This window comes from Ammospiza nelsoni, chromosome 3 (genome assembly GCF_027579445.1).
Source record: "Ammospiza nelsoni isolate bAmmNel1 chromosome 3, bAmmNel1.pri, whole genome shotgun sequence".
Classification (NCBI taxonomy): Eukaryota; Metazoa; Chordata; class Aves; order Passeriformes; family Passerellidae; genus Ammospiza; species Ammospiza nelsoni.
Genome location: NC_080635.1, coordinates 22,767,867 through 22,786,291, shown reverse-complemented (window position 1 = coordinate 22,786,291; position 18,425 = coordinate 22,767,867). Strand labels below are relative to the sequence as shown.

At 40.4% G+C, this 18,425-nt stretch overlaps 1 protein-coding gene across 2 annotated transcripts in view; it reads left to right on the top strand.

Moving 5' to 3' along the window:
- Positions 1–18,425, top strand: part of RPS6KC1 (ribosomal protein S6 kinase C1) — an 83,445-nt gene that overhangs the window by 38,648 nt on the left and 26,372 nt on the right. For both annotated transcript variants that reach the window (XM_059469067.1, XM_059469066.1), the window contains exons 9-10: positions 6,058–6,150; positions 16,865–16,912. In XM_059469067.1, coding sequence (XP_059325050.1) covers positions 6,058–6,150; positions 16,865–16,912 — 141 coding nt within the window. The remainder of the gene's footprint in view (positions 1–6,057; positions 6,151–16,864; positions 16,913–18,425) is intronic.

The following is an 18,425-nucleotide window of genomic DNA, read 5'->3' as shown; positions in this document are numbered from 1 at the left end:
GCCTTCTTTGCAGATCCAAAGAAAAGCAGGTTTAATTGGGATAAGACAAGAAAAAATAAAGCAGACAGAATAAAAAACCTTTCTCCTTCTGTGTTGAGACTCAAAATTGACAATCATGGCAAATCTTGTTTTGTACAAAGTGTTGCACCTTGGTGATTCTCCTGTTTACAAAAAAGGCCATGCAGCCATGATTTAGCCTTGTTTTTTTCCCTAAGTTTGTAAATGTATTTTAATGTCCTTTATTTGCTGCTCTTCATAATGCATGAATTTTACTTTTATATTAGAATTTTGGAATTTGCTGAAATTGAGGGCAGAAGGTCTTTATGGGTCATGATAGTTGTGGTGAGAAACAGCTTGTCTCTTGTTCATAGCTGAAAGTTACCTGGGAGAAGAACTTAACTCCCAAAATTATGTGAGGGTAGTGGTAGGGACCACAAATAATTGGCATGCTCTGTGCTTTTGCTTAATGTCTTAAGGAAAATAAGGAATGTGACTGTTCCCATGTGTTGGCCGCTGAGCAGGCCTGAATTGTTGCACTTTAGTTACTGCTTATTATTTTTACTTCCCAAGATAGTTTATATTGGAGTTTGCATGAATTATTCCACTCCATATGGACAGTGATAAGTGCATTTGGGAGATACCAGTGGCAACTTGCACATACTTTGTGTCCTTCTCCTAAAGATATTAAGTGCATGATGGTCAAAGTTAGTGCAGTACCTGGGCCCCTGTTAGGAGTGGCAGAGTGCAGTTTTGCTATGGAAAGCATGGTTTTCTGCAGGGAATGTCTTGGGCATTTGCACCTTGGAGGAAGAGGTCTGGCTAGTGAGTGGGTGTGGGCATTTAAGGCAAAGTGCTCTTGTTCATGACCTGGTGTCACAGGGCAAAACTGCTTTGTCACCCCTGTCTGCTGGAGGTGGCTTTGTGTTTCCTGTGGTGCCCTTAAAAGGAGCAGTCATGGGCATCAGGACTAGGCTGACCTGTCCTTCTTACACATGGAATTTTACCTCCTTCTCCTCCACCAGGCCAGAGACCTGTCCAGCAAGGGAAGGGGCAAGCTCAGAAGTGCAGGTTCAGTTATTGTCCTGCACTTCTCAGCCTGTCAGATCTCCCAAAGGCCTGGGATGCCAGCTGTGTGCTGAGCCATGTGCTGAGCCCCCTGCAGCAGTCTCAAAAGATTGTGCCCACTAAATGTGCCCTTTGCCATCTGAGCACCTTGTGAAGATAAAGCACAGAGCCTGGCTTTTCTCTGGGAGCCCAGGCAAGGAGGAAGTGAGCCATTCTTTCATGGCTGGAAATGCCAGGCCCTCGCCTCTTCCAAAACCAGATTTCCCTAAAGAGGCAAAAGTCTGGTATTTGAGAGCTGAGAAGCAAAATTTCCTTTGATGTCATGGAAACCAAATGAAGAACAACTACTTTGTTACTTTTCAGCAGTGCAGTTCTCAAGGATAGCACCCTTAGCAACCACCCTGCTGCTTGCAAGTTCAAGTGGTCGAGAGAGGAGCACAAGAAGATGGTATTTGGAGAATCCTTGGCATTGTTAAAGAAAGGTTTTGGGTAGAGGGCTTAAAAGAAACATAGGGAACTGACTCAGCTGTGCCCTTGAGCTGGGAGCTCATCTGAGTGTCTTGTAAACATTGAGAAAAGCCTTGCTGTGACCCATAAGAGTAAGAGATGTGGAGACAGCTTTTGGAGCTTTTAAACAGGCACATGAACCTTCTGGAAAAACAACCTGCAGCAAATGCTGTCCTCTTCTTCTTCCTTTGGTGCAGCACAGCAGCCTCAAGGGCTGTCTCTTGGACAAGTGCTGCAGAGCACTGTGTGAGAGCAGCACTGGGTCATTTTGGAGATTCTCAAGCTGCATTTTCTCCTCTGCCCCTTTATTGATAGTGTTTCTGGGGAGCCATCTCCAAGCCTGAGTGGGAGCTGCAGCAACAGCCTCTAAATCCCACTGGCCTGACCATCAGAAAGCTGGAGTGTTGCATAGCTGTCAGCTGCAAAGCCCAGCACAGCTGCTGGTACAGGCTGTGGGGCAGTTTTAACTTTGGTAGTTTTTATAAAGCATATTTTTATTCCCTTTTTGAAATTAGTTCTGATTCTACTTACGCTAACTTCACATATTCAGAGTTGTTTCTTTTTTCACCATTATGAAAGTTGTTGTCTTTCACAATGTCAATTATTTTTGATTTTTCAAAGCAATTTAGTAACAAGAGATAATGCAAGCCTGATGCCTGAACAGAAGAAGCAGTCTTTGTGGTTTCCATAAGATATCTTCCTAAAATTCTCATTAAATGTGCATGAAAATTACATGAAGTGTAAAGAAAATGCACTGCTGTAGTTCTGTGAGATATAAATTTAACATAGGAGATTCAGTCTCAACTTCTAGGATCACATCCAAGGTGTGTCCCAGCTTCAGGAAGAGTGCATTCCCCAGCTGGTGCTCACTGAGGGCCTCCTGAAGCACACTGTAGTTCTGTCTGGTCCAGATGCAGAAATCCAACCTGGTTTTCTCCTGGTGCAGAGAGAGGAAGAAGCCAGGATGTTTGCCATACCAGGAGAGCTGGAAGCACTGTCACAGCCATGAGGCAGATTCTAGTATATCTGCATCAAAACAAGGCATCTCCTTGCTGCAAGTGAAGATCTGGCTATGCTACAGGTAGACAGATATTGAAATATCAGACTCAGATCTCTGAGTGGCAAAGGGAGATTGCATTTTGATGTGCAGGTCTGCACTGGTGTACATGAAAGTTCTCTTTTCTTATCCTGAGAATCTGTGGTGACTGATGTCAAAGGTGGCAGCATGAGCAGCTAAATTAGCAGAGCTTTCTGGGTGAAAGAATGAAAAGGGGAAAATAAAGATCAAATATTTAATTAGAGGGAAATCCAGGGAAAATAGCAGTTGTGTTGGGAAAGCTTTGAGAGACCAGTGCAAGGGGCATCACTGCTTGAGCACGTGGATTGCTTTGAGCAGCCAAGGAAGGACCAGGACTTCACCATTCCTCATGTTTCACTGCATCCCAGGAGGAAAAGGGTGCAAGGAACCCCACCAGAGATGCTGGGGTGCCCCCAGCCTGGGATGTACACATGGTGTGGCTTTTGGGGTTTCCCTGTGCAAGGCCAGGAGCTGGATCCTTGTGAGTCCCTTCCAACTCAGGATATTCCATGATTTCCCATCAAATGGTGTTTGTGTCACTGGGCTAGGGATAGTGGTCTTGCCTTAAGTGAGGTTAACATGGAATGCCCTTTCTCTTACTTGGCTGGTGGAGTTCTCTGCCTCCCTCTGCTCTTCTCCTGCTGGCAGTGATGCCAAAGCTGAGGCAAGGGCTCTGCCCATGTTCCTTGTGTAGCTTACAGAACCAGAGCTTTCCAAAGGCTAGCAGTGGCCACAGGAGCATCACAATCAGCATCAGCCTTTTCCTCTTGAAATCTGCACATGGTGTAAAAGGTGATGGTGGGAGAGGATCTGGTGATGCCTGTCCTAAATCTGGATAAATCCAGCTGTGCAGCTCAGAGTGTAGCCTGGAAATAGAGAGGGCATGACCACAACAGAGAAGATCCAGGGATACCTGAGCAGCATGCTGAGCATTTGGCCAGGCTGCTGAAGGCCTTCTGCAGGCAGAGGTAGCCTGACAGTTTGTTCTGAATATTTGTCTCATTTCTAAAGGCAAATGAAGCTTTTTTTTTTGTTATCCTCCTTCCTATATTTTTTTTGTTCCTCTGTTTTTTGATGAGAGTGAGGGTTTTTAGTTGTTTTTCTTCTTGCTGCCTAGATGCTGAGCTTGGATTTTTACTCTATTCAGAGGAGCAGGCTGTTTCATAGAGTGCTTAATTGCTGTAGTTTTGGGAATTGTTCTGGGAATTTAGAGTTTGCTTCCAGCCTGCTTCACAACAGAATGTGATGCCTTCCCATCATTGGGCTCTTCTGTTAGACTTTTGAAACAGTGAAACCAAAGTACTGTAAAGAGCAAAACTGATAAAAATGGAGAGCCTGCTGGGAGCTGTGGATGTGATTGTAAATCCCTTTAAGGTAAGAAGTAACTGTAGAGCACACTTATAAAAATCAGTGTGTATACACACTATTACCAACTGTGCCACCACTGGTCACATTTAGAGAAGGACCTAAAATATATATACTGGGGCTTTTTGGCTCTTTGGACAGGATGGGTGCAGAAATCTGATTGTATAGCATTATTAGACAACTATTAACTTCTGCAGAGATGTATGAACTTAATTCATGGTTGAAATGTTATTCATAAGAGAAAATATTAAAAGTGTGATTATTGAGGAATGGTTATAAAATGTAATAGCAAGCAGATAGAAGTGAAAGTCTTTTATAGTAGTCTAGGGGATTAGGAAATGTTCTCTTCCTTTAAATGTCTTCCTTAGAATGCTTTTGAAATCTTGTCATGAATAAACTGTGTTAGCACAACTCTTTGTTTCAAAGGAAGTTTTTGATTATTGCAGAAAAATTGCCTACTCTCAAAATACTTTCAACAGCTCACTGAAATGTGGAACTGGAATTAGGTTTGGAGAAAAAAGTTCATGTACAGTTTTCTTTTTTTTTATTCTTCTTCTTGTTAAAGCCTTTAGTTTTAGATTGTAAAATCTGGGATATTTTCTCTTAACTGGTATTGGTGTTCCTGCTTGGCAGGGTTTACGTGACAAAACAATTACCAGATCCATACAAAAAAATGAAGGTAACTAAGAAACTCCCAAACACTGGGAGCCCAGAAAAGCACACTTTTCTCGAAGCTTTTTGAACATGTATCTATGGTCCTTTCTTTTGGATTTTGCGGGCAATGAGTACTTAAATAAATACTGATTTTTAGGAAAGAATTTGGAAGGAAAGAGTGTTGTTGAGTGAATGGGGAAGGCTTCAAGGAGTTGCTTTGGCCTTGGAAGGTAGCGCAGTAAGGATGCCTGAGGGGGGAAAAATAGGGTGGCAGGAAATTGCCAGGATCTTGGAGTTTCTCATCACATAGGAAAAATTTTTGATTTTTCCTGATACTTAAGAATTTAATCCACAGTGTATTTGCTTACCAACCATTTTCCTTTGTGACATAGTAGTTAAATATTGCCTCAGAATTCTGACCTCCCTCTTCCTTTGCACCTTTGTGAGATAGAAATCTACTTGGGGAGGCCAGGTTATGCTTCAAAGGACTTTGGCATTCAGCAGCTCTGCAAATGAAGTTACCTTATTTTTGAGGAAGAGATGCAGGTCTGCGGTTCTACTAGAAGCTACATGTTGAATTTTTGGAGGAAGATCTAATAAATTCTCTCAGCTGGCAACTAGAAACTGCTGAAAATATTTGTTGACATGCCAGAGGTATATGGGATGCTTAAAATGTTGATCTTTGTCCCAAAAGACTTCCAGTTGAAATGTTGTTTCCCCCTCTGGCATGCAAGCTTTGAATTTGCTCTGAGAAACTACAAAACATAGTATGGACAAATATCTATGTATATTAGCATGTTAACTACTTGAATAGTTAGCACCTGTCAATTTCCTTGCTGCGGTGTTAATTTCTAGATTAATGATCCATAGTTAGTTACTTTTTTTCTAAGGCAGCTTTAGGAATAATTTCTGTTGTGCACCTTATTATTAAAAAGATTTCATACAGCTCACTAGAGAGCAAGAGAACCCCATTTATAATTCTATATTTTATGTTCTTCAGGCTTAAAAAGCCTCTAATTTGCTTTCTCCTCCTCAGTGATCTCTGAATTATTTTGTACCCAGAATACCTGTAAGGCTTTGATTGATTATTATTATGTGGTAAGAACTAAGTAATCAATTTCTGGGTTCCATTAAGCATAGAAAATATAAAAATTCATTGCTTTTTTCTTTTTTAAATTTTTGTTTTCAGTGTTATCTTGACTTTTATTTACTTGCAAGTTGTTTTTTTTTTCCCCCCACTAAGGACAAACAGAAAACTTCTCCTTTCATCTTCAGTCTCTCTGATTTATGATAAATTTAGTTTCCTTCGGCCTGGCATTTGCTTCAGCAGGCAGTCTTCCTTCAAGTACCACCCTGATTGATGTATAATCTTTGATATCTTCCATTAGCCTCCAGGATCACTAAGTTCAAGGCCCTCTTGGAACCTAAGGAGCCCTGCCGAGGAACTGAAGACCTTCAGAGTCCTTGGGGTGATTGACAAGGTAATTCTTCAGTGTCTCTTCAAGAATTCAGTCATAAATCGACTGCATGCTGACATTTTGTCTTTGAAGCTGCGGATCTTAAGGATATGAAACAAAAGGGGAAAATGACTCAAATGCATCTGCACTTTAAAATAACAAAAGTAGAAGAAAAAAAGGCTTTTATCTAAGCAATTCATGTAAGGTCATGCAAAATGTATTTGAGCTAAAGGATGAGGTACATGTTTGGTAGCATTCAATAGGATGGGGCCTGTTTTTCAAAAATGCAATCATGGTTGCTGTTCTGGGGTAAGGACAAGTTGATGTGTTTTCAGTTGAACAGTCTGGTGGACACTGAAAATACAGAAGGGTAGAAATTCTTACTTTTGAACTCTTACTTGAAATGGGAGCTGGGGACACACACGACTGTTCTCCTTCCCTGAGGATTCAGAATTGAAATCCCTTGCCAAGACAGAGATGCAGCAATGAAGCCAAGCTTATTTTGGAGTCATGCAAATAATGTCTTCCAGAATCCCAGGATAATACCCATCTGTAAACAGTAAAGGACCATACGGATTTTTTTGCAAGCCTAATTAAGAGACCAGAAGAATTGTTGGGTTGTTTTGATAATGCTGATTAGTTACCACCTTACCAAATACTTTTAAGATGATGCATTATTCAGCAGTGTGACAGTGGCTAATGCAGACTGTAATGGCTCGTTTCCTTTTTGCTGTGCCAAATCCCTTGTGCCTTTTGATAGTTCCTCATGTAGTCCGTAGTTTGTGCATGAGCTACTGATGCATGGTCAATTTATGCATTTGTAACGTGCATCAAAAACCTGTGGCTCATCCCTTGAGGTCTGTATTTCTTGGTTGCTTTTTCTTGTTGGACTGAACCTAGCTATTGGGACTGGTTTTTGTTTTTCTTTGCCTGTTCCGTTGTAATTGTGTGCATAAGTTGATAACTTCTCCTTAGGTGGCTGTATACATAGGTATTATCGTTGTTTTTATAGCACACAAGGTTTTCTAAACTCTGACTTCATATTCATTGTATCTTCTTTCCTCAGTTGTAAGTACAGAATTTAGCCTGTATTCCACTCTGTACACATATCAGAGAGACATGTTGGAAAGACCACCTATCTGTAGCACCTGGTAGTAGGTGCTAACTAAGTTAGTAGCCACTAAATGGATGCAGTGTGCATGGATTTTGTGAATTATTCAGACAGAGTGAGCCTGCAGAAATGCTGGAAATGGATCAAGAAAGATTTTCTCAATATCTCCATTCTTGTGTAGTGCTAATGAACAGCTACTGGAAAAGATGCTTGACCAGAGTGAAGCTTTTGCAGTCCTTGGTGGTACCAGGTCTCCTTAGCTCTCTGAGCAGTTTCAGTAAGCATCCCAGGTGTGAGCTGAACATGTCCAGACCTTTGAAGGAGAACCGGGGAGAATCAGGGTTCTCATGATGACAAAAACACAGGATTGTCTGAGCTGAAGATGTATGCAAGGAGTAGCAGGCCTGTGCACACAGCTCGAATGCTCCTGTGTAAGCAGTATCATAGGGCTCAGAGTTCATGTTTAATTACTGTGTAGAAAAGGGAGCCAGATTCTTTCAGGTGTCTTTGTACTCTGCTTTCCTTTTTCCAGATTCTCACGTCACAATCTTAGCCTTATCTGAGTATGCTGCTTTTTTGCATATATTTTTAGGGATCTGTAAAGTTGGGAGGCAAATGAAAACCCACTCTAAGCCCAGAGAATATTTTATTTGGTTTTATAATGCATACACAAAATGCATGTGAATATGAAACAAAAGTGTGCAGATGTGTCTGTGGGCTGGAGATGATGTCCCTGTCTTTGGTTTAAAGCACCATCTCCCTTCCTTCCTCACCATCACTGTCATTTCCCTCCTTCTCTGCTTCCATATGCCCTAAAGCTCTCATCATGGAGAAATCCAATCAATGTGTAAGTATCCTTGCTGCAGCCAAGTAGATGACATAGTGTGCTTGTTCCTGACAATGGGTTTTGGTTTTCAGGGCCAGCATTGAAGATGCCATGCTTTTGGGCACAAGGCTGTAACTGGTTCAGCACCATGCAGAGTTTTGCCTGAGAATAATCTTCCATTCTAACCCTAAGGTAGCTGCTTTGGTTTCAGCAGAAAATAGGTGTGGGTAGTAATGGGCCACTGGCATTGTAACTGCTGGCTTGACTAACCCTGTGCAAGACTGGCTTAAACACACAGACTTAAAATGGTGTTGGTTGGTTTGCAGACTTGTTCTCCCACTGCTGAAGCCCAGAATGGTGTCTGCCTGCTGCAGCGCTGCCTCGAGAAAACCAGCTGTTAACCTTCCCTCATTCAAATGCTGAAAGGTTCAGTGCTTTCCCTTAGACTAATGTCACTCTTTGTTCTTCTTTTGAAGCCACTTCAAGTGTTTTGAATTGGCTTCATTTTCATGGACAAAATGCTTGTTGCTACCTGAAACTCTGGGTTTTTCAAACTGCTTTAGACTAGGCAGAATGATTAGATATTTAATTTTAGCCTAGTTTATTCCCAATATGCAATCTTTCTTTCCCTGTCTGCCCTCTCACCTTCCTTGTCACCTCAATAATTTTTGTTGCTTTGGCCCTTTTCTGCTAAATGTGAGAGTTAGAGATCTTAGCATTATTAAGCTCCTTAAATTATAATGAGAATTCAGGGAAGTATGCCCATATGTGCCTTGTCTTCCTTTCATGTAAAGGCTGTAGTATAAATCTAACTATTTTAGTAGACCAAAGTGAACTTATATTTTCCTTGAGGAAGCCATTCTTTTTTTTTGAGTTCTGCTGCTGCTGTGTTTGCTCACTTCATGGTGTCAAAAGGTAACGAGGTGGTGTTTGCAGGTATTTTATATGTTTAATATGTAAAGAGCCTGCCGTGAGTAGGTTTCTGAAAATGGAGGTGTAATCTAATTGTAAAGGTGGCTTTTGTCCTGCAAACCTTGTGAAATGTGAGGTGCTGCTGTTTGGGCAGCAAGGCTCTTATTAATGTTACCAGAGGTACGGCATTGGAAACAAATAGCTAAATATTGTAGCTGTTGTTATCACCAGCTACAAATGATCAATTACTTTATCATCTCATGTACCTTAAAGTAGGAAACTTCTTTTTTTTGGAATAGGGAAGAGTTTTGCTTTCAAAATTTGCCTAATTAAAAATCAAGGTTGCAGGTTCTGTGCTGAGTTTCTGCCCTAGGCAAATCTGTCCTTTGAAGCTACGACCGGCCCCTAAAGAAACGACTTTGTTATGGTGCTGCTGGATACCTTCACAATGCTGCTTCAAACCCAATTTCTTATTCTTTAGAACCCTCTGTTATTTAGATTCATTCAATTTAAAGATTCACCTTGAAAGCAGAGTGCATTAAGTAATAACTATGCCTCTGTAACCAATGGCTGTCTTTTATGTCTCTTCTATCCCCTCCCTGTTCCCCATCAAGGCACACTGTTGGTACTGGCACTGGCTGTGTTCAGTTCTTCCACAGCTGTCCATGCATCTCAGCTTGTTGTTCAATACACTGTTAAGCTTTATTATGAAACCTAATAAAATCACATACTCTCATCAGGGCCTTGTGGTAAAATTATTTTTGGAGTTTCTGAGATAGATAACATTTTTTAGAAAATGGAAGCAATTTTGTTAATTGCGGATATAGGGGTTTTTGTGTCTCCCATGCTGTCCTGAGAACTCCTAATTCTGGTGGCTGTACATGTTGGTGAAGTGACTTAAAAAATATGCAAGAGAACCAAATTAATATTATTAATTATTTATAAAGTGTGATCACTACTTGTCTTGCTTAATGAGTGAAAGTGCCAAAAGGCAAAAATAGGTAGAATATATGTCAACTTCACAGGCATAATCTGCAGATCCAGGGTTGAGTTCAAACAGGTTATGGCTAGTTCTAATGAAATTTAATCAGAGGGGTAGGAGGAATAGTCCCTACTTATGGCAGCATGTGTGGTGTTGTGCCTGAGTAACAGACGTAGCTAACTATGTCCTGTTAGTGTTTGTTAGGAACTTAAATATTCAGCCTTTTATTGTCAGGTGAGATTAAAGACTGTTGCAGCTGTGAAACTGAGTTGACTGTAGCAGATGTTTTCTCTCCCCTGGCTCTCAGGTGCACTCTGTGAGCACCTTTAGATCATCTTACAGATTTGACTGAGTGGCTGTGTGTGCCTAAGAGGTGTGGGGGAAAGGGAGCTGGAATGTACAAACAAACAGGGCAGAATGGAAAATAGCAGTAGAAAAATGTTGAAAATCTGAAACTGAGTAATAATAGTAACTATTCATACAAATAAACTTTTAAGAGCTGGTTTGATGTTTTGATAACCTTTTAGTTTCTTAAGGGGCTTGCCAAGTCCTACAAAATCAAACCAGCTAGAGAGTTATTGTCGAAAGTGATTTCTTGGCTCACCACCTTCCTTTCCCTACTGCTGTGGGATTATTCCTAAGCTACTGTCAGATTTCAAGCCCAACTAACAAAGCTTGCTCAACTTTAAAACCTAGTCTTTCTGCCAGCTAGAAATGGTCCTGTCCCTTCTTCCCTGCCCCCAAACACCTGCCACTTGTTTTCCTGAAATCCTTCCATTTACACAAATCTGAGCATTTCTCAGTGTTTGTGGTTGTGACCCTTGTTTCTTTCTAGCTTCTTCCCTGTTTGTCTCACTAAAATTTCTTTTGACTTGGGTGAGATTTGGTAGAGTAACGCAAATTTTGCCCTTGCCTTTAAAAAAAGAAATTACATTGCTGAATGTTCTTCTACAGGTTGTACTGTATGTCTTCTGGCCTTCAGAAAGAAATAAATTATTGAGATATTTTCTTTTAAACCAAGATTATATAAGTTTGTCTTCCTAATTGTTACTGAGTTGCTTAATACATAATTTGTGCCAGGCAATTACTCTGGGATGCCAGTGGCATTTCATATTGTAAAATGCTTTCATTAGTAAAACCTGCCAGATATATTTTCTAGGTTAATATTTCACCATTTGTAATTTATTGGCCAGTTTTTAGTTTACTTTAAGAAAATGGACTTTCCTCTCTGTTATCAACCGACTCAAAGTATTTAAAAATTCGAATTTGAATATTTGCTGCTTTCTTAGCATTTTCATTATTTAAAGCTGCACCATTTGTCTTATAAGTACACTATTATTCCAAGTCATAGAATATACAGGCTGTAAGTTCCTTAGAATAATGGTTTGAAAGGAGGAATAATTGCAAACTGAAGATAATTCATATTGCACAGGTACAAGGATAAGGAATAATCACATTTTTCATACATATTAGCCAAATGTAATCTCTTTCTGTAACGACAGAGGGAGATGAGTAAGAGTCTGGGTGGTGTAATCTGAAAAGTGACAAGAATAAATCTGTGTTAAGTAGATCTTTTAATCCTGGTAGCCTTGTGACAGCCGGCACAGCTGAGGAGAGCAGGAGGAATTGCACCCCTGCTCCTGCCCATCAACAGAGCTGTGTCCTGAGTGCAGCACCCAGCTGAGCTCCAGCCCCAGCTGAGGTTTTCTTGCAGTCCCAAATACTCGTGCTAGGGATCAGGTGGATGACTTGTCTCCTTCCTTGTCATCTCTCACTACAGCATTTTCCAGCTGGTGGGGTAAACACAAGAGAAGAAATCCTAGATGATCATCTGACACATATTCAAGTTTGTAGGACTTTTGCTAGAGTATCTATCCTATGATAAGGGTACATTTGTTTACATAAGATAAGGACCAGAGTTCATAGATGGCCCACTGGTGGCAACATTTACATGATGTGTTTTCAGTGTAAAGCAGCAATTTAATAACAAAATGGAGCTGGTTTTAAAGTAATCTCTTAGCTGTGATTTGTCTTGGAAACCTTTCTGCTGTCTGATTCTGCAGTAAGAGATCTTATTCAATTTTCTTTGATCAGGCATGAGCTATTTTTCACTTATGTTAGTGAACCTAAAGTCACATTTTTGTAAGCAAGTGTGTTGATGTGTTTGTTTTGATTAGTGTTAAAAGCTGGGGGCAAATAAAAAGCACAGGTGTGTTCTGTGCTATGGAAGAACAGAAACTAGGGAAAAAATCAGGCAGGGAAGGGAAGAAGAACAATTCCAGAAAAGGAGAGAGAACTGGGGAAGCAAATGTGTGTTGGGATTTGTGCGCTGGTGTTAGAGGCAGCGGCGGGAGAGCAGCGCTCAGAGCAGCCCTTCCTTCTCCAGAGCTGTCCCCCGTGACCTTGGCTGGCTGCTCGCTGGGTGACTGCTGCTTCACCATGTTCTCTTCTCCTGGTGCCTTGCCTGTTGCCTGCCCCTGGCTCTGTGCTCCCCCTTCTGCTGACTTGTGCAGTATTCCTTCAGCCTCTTATCTCAGGGCTTTGATGCATATGTTCTGAAGGTGGCCACCGTGACTTTGGGTGGCAGCAGATGGTAAACCTTCAGGCTGCCACCGGCTATACTGGTGTTAAGTTGGAAACTTAACGTTTGATGAAGAATCAGTAGTGCATATGAAAGAGCTTTTACTGCAGAAATATCTTTTAATTAAAAAAAAATTAGCATACCGAAACATTTGCTAATTTCTGTGCATTTAGAGGATCTTAAAATGAACTGTTTTCTTAAAGCTAGACTATGGTTATTTACCAAGCAGGTTTTATTTTATTTTTCTCCAACTAATTGGACCTACTATATTGAATTCAATTGAATTTATTTTCCTCTAAGCTGTTGGGTACACTGTAAATCAAATCTAAGAAGCTAATTTTTTTAAGTAGCTGCTGTCAGCATCAGAATTAACTCTTGACTTAGGAAAGGAAAAAAGATTCACAAGTAGGAAATCCTATTTGGCATCATTGAGGGGTTTTGCTGTCTGCACTTTACTGAGATGCTGTCATGCAGTGCTGCTGTGTTCACTTGTTTTTTGGGATGTTCCTGAGAGCTCCAGTACTTGTACAAAATTAGGATGTCTGTGCTGCTGAAGACACTTATTTACATTAGATATTTATTTGTGGTGATTGCTATTTGTGTGTCAGTGTTTTTGGCCATGTTGAGGTTGTCATTAGTGCAAAAAAATAGAGAAAGAATGAGTAAGCAACAGAGCTGTAAGAGCCAGCATGATATGTGGACCTTGACTCTGTTCCTCCATTAGTATTACAAATAGGATTTTGCCTTGTCTCCTTTTGTGTCACAGTCTAGTTGCTCAGTGCCCAGGATGGCCTGCTGCGCCTTCTTCTCCCTCCTCTGAGACAGGATGCTGAATATTACAGCTGGCAGTTTGTTCTTAGGAGAAGTTAAATATTGCAACTTAGATGGTGAAAGAGGTTCTGTCAGCTCTGTGAGCTGGAAGCAGCCTTGGCTAATGCCAGCATCTCTGTGTGATCTGCTCTGGAGAACAGCAGAGCTCTGTCCCAGGGAATGCTCTGTGGAATCCTGTTTTGTCCCATCCTGCCTTTAGGATGAGGACTTGTCACTTTGCATTTTAAAAGGAATCTTAGAATTACAAAAACACTTTTGCCACGGGAAGCAAGTGGGAAGGAATGCAAACAGGAGACTTGGTGCACTGCTGTCTATAAATTGGCTGTAAAGCATGAGGTGAGGAGAGTAAGTTGGCACCTGGGTCAGTTGTGCCCTTCTGCAGCACTGTTGCAATGCATCCAAGAGCTGCTGACCTTTCTCTGCACTGGGTGAGGGATAAAAATTCAAGCAAATATACTTGTGACCCTCTCTCTCCTGGACTTACCCCTTCCTCAAATAGCTTTCTGATTAGACTTCACCATTCATGTTGTCCTTTAATTATTTGAGAGAATCTGGTTAAACCACATCTTTGTAATAATGTGTGCAGGCTGCTTTCCCTTGAAACAAGTTTTTGATTTGTAAAGTCTGCAGTCTGCCAGGGCGAAGTGGACCATCACTACATGAATTTCTGAAGTTACTTCCAAGGCTCTTCATGGGCTTCTTGAAGTCCCTTTTGAAGTAAACAGCCTTGCCAAAGGTTGGTACTGAATCAACAAAGAAATAATTGTCCCTAAGATGAAGTGGAGCTGTAAATGAGGTGTTAGTCACTCGGGGAAGGGAGGATGCTTGATAGGAAGCAAAAAGAGAGGAGCTGGTCAGTTGGACTGGGTAGCCCATGCAGGTAGTTAACCTCAAAGGCACAGGGATATTAGTTGCTGTTATTGCAAGTATAAAAGTGTAGCTGCTGCAGTTGTGTTGATGCTGCACTATAGCAGCAGGTGAAGTTACCCTACAGGGAGCTGCTGCCTGCTTTATTGGCCTTGGTGGTGGTGGTGGTTCTGTACCTCAACTTACGGGGAGAGGGCTCAGTAATCTCTTCTGTTGCACCATATGCTAATACAGTGCTGATAAGCAAGTGTGAAAAATGAAAGGGAGGAATACATTAATTGTATTTGTGCAATAAGGTATGCTATCAAAGGTAATTATTTCATGACAGTTTTAGTTATAGCAGTTGTTTTATCATGGAATAAAAGATGGCTTTAGGAGGCTTTTATTGGAAAGACAATTGTATCAAATTAGTACCAAATTAGATTTTTGTCTTTATAAAGGTGAGCAAACCCATGAGCAGTTTTTAAATTGGTGTCTTCTACTCTACAAATGAACAAATCCTGTTTGAGGGTTAAAGAAGCTATTATTCTGTCCTTTATGCTGACAGCTTCATTACTGATTGGCCTACTGTTGGTATTAAAAAAATGTTTGGCTCCTTATGATCTTTGTGCATGCAACTATAATATTAATACAGACCACGGAACTGTTCATTAAGAAATGACTTTAAATGAGGTTGATGCTTGTAAATCTGGAGAGATACAGATGTTAAATGCTGCCATTCCTTTTCATATACAGCCGTATGGCTAATAATTTCCAAGTGGCTAAAGCTCTTGTTAGCAAGAGTGCTGGTGTGTTAAGAATGGCCCTATAAATAACTTTAAGAACTGAAGTTGAAGGTGCTTCTTTTAAAGACTATTGTTAACTAAACATTATTGCCAAACAGATGGAAAGCATTCACCAGCCTGATGTTTTTAGGTCTAATTATATTATCGCCAGTCCTGTACGGCTCAGTTGAAGAGGTGTATCCAGAGGCCAATTTATAATCATTTAGCCAACACCTGTTTGGGAGATATTGACAGTCAAAGGGCACATTTAAAAAAAAAAATCACATATGTTCTCGTATTTATTGCCTCAATGTGAACAGTGTCTAGTTGCAAACAAACTTGGGAGAAGAGGAAGGAGAGTGATTGTAAACACATACATGTTTCCAAACCATTTTTATCTTCTTTTGGCATCTTCTTGTAAAGTGGCTTTTATATTTTCTCTTGTTCTGTTGATTTTCTTTGGTTGGTTGGTGTGGTTTTGTGTTTTTCTTAAATTTTAATTTTACACCTATTGGTTAAGCAAGGATAACAAAACCAGTTTTGCAGTTATTATTTATTGAGTTGGTTTCCTCTGTTTCTGGAAGCCCTATGTAAGAGGCCTAAAAAGTTGTTTGGCAAACTCAAAAGACTGGGAATATTTGCCTTTCCTTACCATGCCCTTGAAATGGAAACTGTGTGTCATTCCTTTGTTAAAAGAATCTCAGTAGCACCAACTTCTGTTGATATTTTTCCCCCTCAAAGATACAGAAAGCTTTTAAAATTGTCTGCAACCCTAGTAAATGAGGAGGTCTTTGAAATGGGGACGAGTCTGTGACTTCGTTTACTTTGGTGAAATATCGTGAGAGTGAAATGATTAGAAAATACTTCAGTTCTCCTTCTGATGTTCGAGATGCAATGGGGAGAGAAGTAGGTTTTGGATGCTGCCATCCAGAGACAGCAGAGCATGGCTGCACTGCTGCCCCTTGCAGCAGGGAGCTCAGAGAGGCTGGGTGGATTCTCCTTCTGCCACCTGATGAAGCCTTGTTGCTCCTGGTGCGTCATTCCTCTGCAAGAAGTCTTTGACTCTCTGACTTGATCTTCACTGCTCCTTGTTCGTTCAACCCAGTGTTGGGTAACCCCAGTGCCAGCAAAGGAGAGAAGCCCTTTAGGAGTTTGATTTTACAGCCTAAATATTTTGCTATAACTGTATGTGAATATTTATACTGGAAGTTTACAATGTCTGCTGTAAATAAACAATGAGGGCACACTTGTTCCTAGAGGAGGGTTGAGCTTGTGCTTGTGCTGCTCGTGTGGCTGTCTTGCAGCTGGTGCTTTTCAAGCACATCTGTATTCTTAGGGTTTGAAAACACTTAATTCCTGAGCAGGGTGACTTGAAGGCAGAGGGTTCCAGCTTTCTAAAGATGCAGTTTCCTAAATTTATATACACATGTATCTTTTTTTTTTTGTTTGTTTTCAACACATAACCAAATGGAGCTTGCTAGGAGTGTAGGTGCTATTTAGTGCTTTTCTCATTGTTGTGTTTAACGTGCTTTCAGTTGAGGTGATGCACTGCTAGAAGAGATGCTCTTTGCAGCTGTAGGTGTTCTTGTCTCTGCAGCAAACCCATCCACTATTTTCTCTCTAAATAAATCCTCTTTTTTGTTGTTGTTACCCTAATTTTAGAGACCTATATCCTCAGTCATTTTTTTTGCTAAAAAAAAAGAAGACTGGTTGTCAAGTCTGTATGCTGCAGGGGTTTAATTTTAAAATTGATTATATAATTTCTTTTTAAGAGTGTTCAGCATTAGATTTAGGAACTATAACTAGAAGTTATGTTCGCTTACTCCTGTGAATCCTAAATAAATTCTGATTACTTTTTGCTTAGGTTTTGCTTGTAATGGACACTAGAACACAGCAGACTTTTATATTGAAGGTGAGTAAAATCTTTTATTTTATGGCCTCTGAAATTACACCACCACACAAAGATCAGTTTATATCTAATTTATAGAGGTATCCCTGCAATATATTGTTTTATGGTAATACATTTTAAGTGCTCTGGAATTCTTTTTGTCAGTGTTTGGTTGCATTCCTTTCCTTTTATTTCTAACATCCCTAGTGCTCAGATGTGCTGGTTTAGTCACCTGAGATGCTTCTGGTTATTGAGGCCAACACTTTTGCAGACTTTGGTAAAAAATCACACATTTCATGTGCTGCTTTAAAACATCTCTGAAGCCTTGGTGGCTCAGGACTTCTGACAAAGGTGAAAATTCTCCTTAATCCAAGCACATTCACTGCACTTTGTGTTTGGTCTTTTGTAGCTGAGGAATATCCTGCTGGCCTAAGTGGGTTCTGGATGAAATGTACAACTGACCTTCTTCAAATTTGTTTCCTTATGTTTTACATCAATAGTCTGAGATAACTGAGATAACCCACTACATTTCTGTACAGTTATTTGGTCAGCATAAAATTTTTGCATTACTCTTTTATGTTTCAGTAAGTGTTCAGATCAAGACCCCAATGTACTCAAGAGCATCTGTGATGCTGAGAATTGGTTTAGTTATGAGTATTGTTTTTGTGGCCATTTACTTCAGGCTCCCCTTGACATGAATTCCACTGCTAATGGCAGGAAGGATGGAAAAAAAGCTATGTCCCAAACATGAAGCTTTAATTACTTGTTAACATTTTGTGACTTTGCTTCAGATCTGGCTTACAACCCACCTTAACTTCGTGCATTGGCCTTTGAAATTGTATGTGCAGGATACAGCAAACCTGTTTGTTTCTCATAAAGGTTCATTTGTGAATATTTTATATTAGAACCTCACATTATCTACTGGCAGATAGGGTAACATTGAATTTCCCATGTAACTGCCTATGTTTATCAATATTGTAATAGGTCACACTATTGACATAATTTTTTTTCTCTTTCTCTCTCCCCTCCCTTCCACCCTCCCACATCAATTTTTTCACTTCTGGCAACTTCATCCCTCCCAAAAATCATTGCCTCTCAAGGAGACTAATCCTTTCCTTTCCTTTTTATTGAGGTGGTTGCTGTCTTTAGTAAAGTAAAATGGAAGTGTGAGGATTACCTGTGAGGCTAAGGCATTCTTTTGTCTTTAAGACTTGAATTGAATTTTTTAAGTAGTGTCTTTTGGTCACGCGCAAAAATAAAATTTTAAAAAAAGGTCACAGGGAAATAACTGAGTGTCATCCTGATGACTTAGTTTGAGAGAGATTCTAATAAAAACATTGACCCATGTAATTGATTTTAATGGCAGCTTTGTGCCATCTTCTGTTCTCTGGAAACGCGCCAGATGCCATCAGCACAGCCTCGGGGGACCGAGGGGCATAGAGCAGCAGATGAGTGGTTTCTCTGAAGCCCAGAGTAACTCGGATAGATTAGTTTGGTTGATAAACACAGAGCACAGCAGGCTCCAAAGGCAACTGAG